Source organism: Rhinoderma darwinii, chromosome 7, assembly GCF_050947455.1.
Source record: "Rhinoderma darwinii isolate aRhiDar2 chromosome 7, aRhiDar2.hap1, whole genome shotgun sequence".
NCBI lineage: Eukaryota > Metazoa > Chordata > Amphibia > Anura > Rhinodermatidae > Rhinoderma > Rhinoderma darwinii.
Genome location: NC_134693.1, coordinates 133,889,207 through 133,895,940, shown reverse-complemented (window position 1 = coordinate 133,895,940; position 6,734 = coordinate 133,889,207). Strand labels below are relative to the sequence as shown.

At 43.5% G+C, this 6,734-nt stretch overlaps 1 protein-coding gene across 1 annotated transcript in view; it reads right to left on the bottom strand.

Moving 5' to 3' along the window:
• Window positions 1–1,293: 1,293 nt before the first annotated feature.
• The window catches only part of LOC142656799 (laminin subunit beta-1-like), a 72,479-nt gene continuing 67,038 nt past the window's right edge, over window positions 1,294–6,734 (bottom strand). The window contains exons 32-35 of the mRNA XM_075831712.1: window positions 6,269–6,410; window positions 5,030–5,206; window positions 3,324–3,480; window positions 1,294–2,092 (exon numbers count right to left, since the gene is read on the bottom strand). Coding sequence (XP_075687827.1) covers window positions 1,959–2,092; window positions 3,324–3,480; window positions 5,030–5,206; window positions 6,269–6,410 — 610 coding nt within the window. The 3' untranslated portion in view covers window positions 1,294–1,958. The remainder of the gene's footprint in view (window positions 2,093–3,323; window positions 3,481–5,029; window positions 5,207–6,268; window positions 6,411–6,734) is intronic.

The window sequence follows — 6,734 nt, the reverse complement described above, 5'->3', positions numbered from 1 at the left end:
GTTATCCGCAGCCTTGTCGGCCGGATCCCGGTTTTGCCCTCAGGTCTCGTCTATAAAACCTTGCAATATAAATGTATGTATTTCATTTCCTCTCCATATGAATATATTATACCGGACTGAAGCTCCCGCAATGTAATATACTTGTATCAGGGGGTTATGTGTGACCCCAGGGTGAATGTTCAGTATTGTGTTATGTAGGCATAGGGTTATATATAGGAGAGGGGTCACCACTCAAGTGCTCCTTTATGCCACCATAACCACACACCCTGGCATGGGAGGGCACGTGCTTTTTAATCCCCCCATCAGTGGAAATTATTCTGGTTGCTTACGCTAGAACCTGGGTCCTCTATTGGGCAAGTCCGATCCTTCTTAGGTTCTATTCACACCACGTTTGCGGCGTACGTTTGACCTATGCACCAATGAATCTCCCGGCGCATACGCCAAATGTATCCGTAGGGCCCCATTGACCCGACCTATGCCTAGGCGTATGCCAGGCTTGTATTCTGTTGGCATAAGTTGTTTTTTTTGCTGTATAGAATAGCGAAGTAGACTGCACTATTCTATACAGGCGGATAAAGTAAAAAACGTATACTGCGCGGTATTCATTTTTATGCTACTGTGTGCCTATAAAATATCATATGTCGAAGCCTTCTGCCAGAGGTATACGTCGGGAAATACTCCAGATGTATACCTCCGATGGAAGGCTTAGATATAGTGTGAATGGAGCCTTAGTGATGTGTTTTTCTGGGACTGCTGATTGACTACCAATATGGCCTCCATTTCGGCTTCCATGGGCGTTGTCACTCACACATCCCAGATTCCTTAAAGGGGTTATCTGCTTTAGACGATCCCTTTTTTGTTATAGGGTCCCTCAGTAATCAGCTGTGATCTATATTCAATTCCCCTGCAGCGCCACCACAGGAAAAATAAGGCATTACACAGTTCTCATTGAAATCAGCGGCCTGTCCATGTAATTGGATGTATTAGGTCCTCCAGAGAAAGAGACACTCTTTGTAGCCTCTCTCCACTCCGAATCTCGGACCTCCCGCTATTAACTTAGAAGTAGGGAATATAAAAATAGGGGTTCCTAAATCAAAGGAGCCCCTTTAACGCCAAATCTGCCATGTTTTGCGGTTATACAGGATCTGAGGATGTATCATTGAATACCTTAGCCAGTGTGCCATTCGGGAGTGTCGGAAAGTTGTGTGACGACCCCTGTGGGATCGGTATCTTGTTACCAAGTAAATATCATATACGTGACAATCCATAAGAAAAAGACGGGACTCCAAATGGTAGAAGGAAGTTTTGCATAATACATTTTAATACGTCCGCATGTACAAGCAGAGAGATTCCAACCTTCCTAAATCACAGGATTGTCAGGTTTTCGATGGCGCGGTGCGTTACATCGTCTCCAGCGGATACGTCGAAGTGCTTGTGTCAATGGGAAAGATGGAGGTTGTTTGAAGGTCCCCGATCTTAGTGGTGTCACAGTGATAACACTCCCCCTACTGGTTACCAGTGACTGCAGTCGGCCTTCAAGGCCTAGTGTTATCATCTCGCCCTCCTCTTATCCCTTTATCCACTGTGAATATTCATTATTTCTTTATTACATCTGTTTCTAGTAAAGCTGTGTGACAACCAATATGGCCGCCATTACAGGTCCCACAGGGGTTGTCACCCAGCTTTCCCAGACCCCAAAAGAGCAAGTTATATAGTGATAAGGGAGACGGGGTGTATCACTTTATAACTAGTCAGATCGGCCATGCAGGGCTCTGGGTGACAACCTGTGTTGGAGATGTAATCACGGCCATATTGGTTGTCACTCAGGTTTCCCAGAAAAAGAAGCAACTATTTTTTAAGAACCTGACAGGAACGTGTTGGTCCTTCGAGGGTAGCATCACTTTATCAGGATCTTCTAGGATTAATGATGTGACTGATCAGTCATGGTCGCAGTTGTGCTAGCAAAAAGGATATCCAGCGGATTCTGTTCTGATCTCCTTAAGCAGTTCGGTAGTTGTTTTTTCCAGCTCCCCAAGTTCCGATATTTTAAAACTTATCTTTTTTTCATTAGATTCGAATTTTTCCTCAAGATCTGAAACAGAAAAAAAAGTAAAGGAGATAAGTGTGAGAGAGAACACTCCATGCAGCATAGTTCCTTCCTTGTAAAGGGGTTGCTCACTTTGGAGAATTCCTTATTTTGTTAAAAGGATCTCCCCTGACGATAAACTGATCACATGGTGTCCTGCTGCTGGTACCCACATCGATCAGCTGTGATCTGTGGCAGAACAGAAAGTGTTCAATTCCCCTGCAGTGCCACCACAGGAGAAATGAGGCATTACACAGTTCTCATTGAAATCAATAGGATGTCTCTGTAATGCACGGATTTGTCGAGTCCTCCAGATGGAGAGATGGTCCTTGTAGTCGCCCACCACTCTGGCTAATAGATTTGGGTCCTGAATGTGGGTTTTCCACGTCTGAGGTGGACCCGTGCGGGACCCGTTGTCACGGATACCCCACAGACTAGAGTCTATAGAGGGATGCGTGACATGCAGTAAAATAGGACATGTCCTATTTTTTCAATTGACCGTTCACTCACTCAAACAACCGTCGTGTGAACGGCCCCATTGAAATACGTGGATCCGTGTGACGGCCGTTGTTTTAACGGCCGTAACACGGACGAGATTCACGTTTGTGTGAATGAGCCCTAAGTGGGGTAATGTAGATGTATGGAGGCTTGGAAGTAGGAAATTGCATGCATCGAACAATATGTGCACCTTTCTTCAACCAATTTTGTTGATTTTCTCCAATGCAGCTAATATTAAAGTGAAGCAACTTTGCAAATAGTCTTGATAACAAATCTACCGTTTTGTGTATACAGCTCCTCTGCAGACCTATGTGCCTTCATGGTATAGACTAAAAAAAAAACCCGGTATATTCTGATCCTGCAATCGTGTGATACTCCCTCTGCCTTCCCACTCCCCCTTTGACTGTCAAAAGGTAAGTAAGAAGTAGGGAGCATCACATGATTGCAGGATCGGACCACACACCGGGTTTTCTTGTAGTCTATAATACAGGAACATCAGGGACGTAGCTATAGGGGCCTGGGGTAAAAGTCGCAGCCAATGCCCGGTACCTAAGTGGGCCCAAAAGCCCCTCTGCCACATAAGAAGACACCAGTATTATAAGTGGCACATGGTAGGTGAGGGGCCCAGTTACAGATTGTGCATTTGCCCGGGAGTTTCGGGTTACACCTCTTGGGAACCTCATTATAACATTATTGAATCTCTCTTGATACTAGAACGTCTCATAAAGTGGTGACTCACCAACCAGCTTTGTCTTTGCATCAGTTGCTTTCTTTAATAAATCCTGAGCTTCGTCTGTGATCCGCTTTACTTTCTGCAGGGCCGTCTCCGATGAGGTGTCTACTCCACCAACCTTGTCCTTCAGCTCCTTATATTTCTTTTTAACTTCACCCATTTCCTAAAAGGTTAGAATGAAGGGTGCGAGGAAAGGAAGAGGTTAGTACAAGTTCCACTCATAACCGCAGGGGCAGATTCTTAAAGTGTCAGTAAACTTTCTGAAAACTTCTGACATGTCATAGTGACATGTCAGAAGTTTTGATCGGTGGGGGTCCGAGCACTGAAACCCCCACAAATCGCTAAACGAAGTGGCAGGAGCGTTCGGGTGAGCTCTGAGTGGCTTCGTTTCTAATGTGATTTTTTTTTCGGAAAGTCGAGCAGTCGGTGCACAGGCCCATAGATTTTCCATTGAGCCTGTACACCATTACATCGGCTTTTTGAGAAAATTCGATCAGAAACTAAGCTAATCAGCGCTTCTGCCGCTTTATTTTAGCAATCGGTGGGGGTCTCAGTGCTTGGACCCCCACTGATCAAATCTCTCAGAAGTTTTGTGAAAGTTTAGTTACCCTTTAACCTTAATTGGGTAATGCCTGAGGGCCTGACAGCCCATGGAGCCCAATGGTGAACCGCTTGTAGAGCAAAAAAACTTTTCTGCCCGTTGATCTATGAGCAGAGTGTCTCACATTAAGGGCTCCCACACATGGCTGTCTCATGGCTGCATACAAGTCTATGGGGCCCTATTGTACCTCCATATGATGTAATATGGAGGCACCATATTATGGCACGTAGTACAGAGCCATAGGGACTCTGTGGCACTATACAAGCCCTCGGCACATAGCTCTATAGTGTGGATGAGCCCTAATGGAGTTGTCTATTTCTTATGGGCCTTTTAATCTAGTAGAGCAGACCCCCACCCACACACGGGACCATACTCTATTAGCTGGAGCCAAGAGCTGTGTTCATCACAGCTCTAAACCGTGGAGGATTGGATGCCCATTGATTTCAGTGGCCGCAAGTAATATTTATTACAGAGGCGTTCCCCATCCACAGCCAATAGCGGCTGATTTTGGGGGCTCTAAGCAGAGAGGTACCCCAGGATCAATTTTTCTTAGGGGATCCACTGTCAGAAATGGTACAAACCAGAGGACCCTTAATAGTTACCCTTATATTTCTACTTATTATCACACATAAAGACTACACATAGTAGGCATGCCGACAATAGACCAATAAATCTACAGATAATATTTGGTATAGTTTGAGTAGTCTTTGGTTATATCGTTTACTTTACTTTGTAGTCATCTTGAGATATATCATATCTTATACTCCATTCACACCCAAAGCTGCATCCAAAAATGTTTTGCTGTTTCTTAAACACAGGACCTCACCATGTCTTGCTGGTTCTTGGTCTATACAGTGCATGATAGATCATGACTTAGCTGTTAGGATTGTTTCTAGCAGCGCAGCAAGTGGAAGTATAAAGAAATCTGAATGCAGCTCTGGATGTGACTGGAGAAGACATGATGTACCTTAAGATGAGTAAAGCAATGCAGTTATATGTCATTTATATTGTAAAGTTATGTGTAGAAGCAGACCTATGGAATCATTCATATGGACAAGTCACTCTTGGTGTAAAACGAATATGGTCTGTCAGATCCTTTTTTTTTTTGTACCTCTTCTAGTCCATCTGCGGCGGCGAGCGCTTTGTTTGCCTTTTCGCTGGCTTCGGTAGCCATCTCTCTGTTGGAATCAACCTTCTTTATTAATTCTACCACTTTCGATGAAAGATTTCCCAAGCGATCCATGATGGACATCTCCTTCTCCTCCACTGCGGCCATTTTTTTCATGGACTGAAAGTAAAAACACGGAACACATTACTATATGCAGTCACAGTTACTGTCTTCCCTCTGCCCCTCTTCTTTCTAACCTATAGACTGCAGAAGAAGAGAAAGATGGAAGGGACTATCATAGGACTGTAGGATCAGACTACACACAGGGTTTGTTTGTAGTCTGTAACCATGGAGACACATAGGTTACATAGCAGCTAAATACACAAAATGGTATTAGCAAAATGTCAATTTTTTTTTTTGCATTGGAGCAATATACTCTCTAATCATTGGGTAAAGAACACGTAGAACTTTCTTCCATGTGTTCGGGGAGTCTGCCACATGCTGTTTAGTGAACTCAGAACGAGTTTTCTTATGATTTTCTTTAACCTTTTCAGGACGAAGCCATTTTATTTTAGTTTTTCACTCCCCGCCTTCCAAGAGCCATAACTTTTTTAGTTTTTCGTCACTCGTCAATGGCGTGCTGTGAGGGCTTTTTTTGGGGGGAGGAGTTGTAGTTTCTGTTGGCACTATTTAAAGTACCATATATTGTACTGGGAAACTGAACACAAAAATTATTTGTGGGGTGGAATAGGGAAAAACTGCAAATCCTACATTGTTTTTTTAGTTTCGTTTTTAACCGCTTTCACCGTGCGCTATAAACGACAACTAAGCTTTATTCTGCGTCTCAATAAGATTACGGCGATACTAAGTTTATATGTTTTTTTTTTATATTTTAACACTTTTACAAAGAAAAAATAATTTGTTTCAAAAAAATGAAATGATTTTGTTTCACGACATTCTGAGAGCCATAACTTTTTTTTTTTTTTCATGGATTGAGCGCTGTGAGGGCTTATTTTTTGCGGGGCAAGCTGTAGTTTTTATTGGTACCATTTTTTATATATAAAAAAAAATGTTAGAGCTAAGGTGACCAAAAAACAGCGATGGGCTTTCGGAGGCGGCCGCCATTGAAAATCCATTTTATTTCCAGGTTGTAATGCAATAAAACAGGAAAAACGCCAAGGGGGTGAATACTTTTGCAAGACACTGTGTATAACAGACCCGCTCTGCTCAGGAGTTCCTCACCTTCTCTACGCTGTTCTTCACCCTGTTCACGCTCTGCCTGGCATCATTTACAGCTTTCTCTGCAGACTTTGCTTTGCCCTCCGCTTCGTCCAGAAGGATTTTGGCCTCAGCAATGTTCTCGCTCACCCCCTCAGCCCGCTCCCTGTGTGGAAGAAAAATGAAGTTGTAAGGAGGAGCCTCTCATATATACTGAGCTTATAGGATACCAAGAAGGACCAAAGCTTTACATTATACTTGGTGGCATGAACCAGCTCTAGGGGGATGAGGGAATGGAATTTGATTTTCCCCTTTTTTCTGGTGGGGTCGACGTCCCTAAATTTAGGAATTCTTGGTTTGGAGGGCTGAAAGAACAATCCTGATTACATAAGTGATATGACTTTACAGTGGGAACTGTGTGACCTGTTCTCATCTCAGCTACAAATGTCCCGGCGTCTGTCACATCTTAAATAACAACGGGGATCTTGTG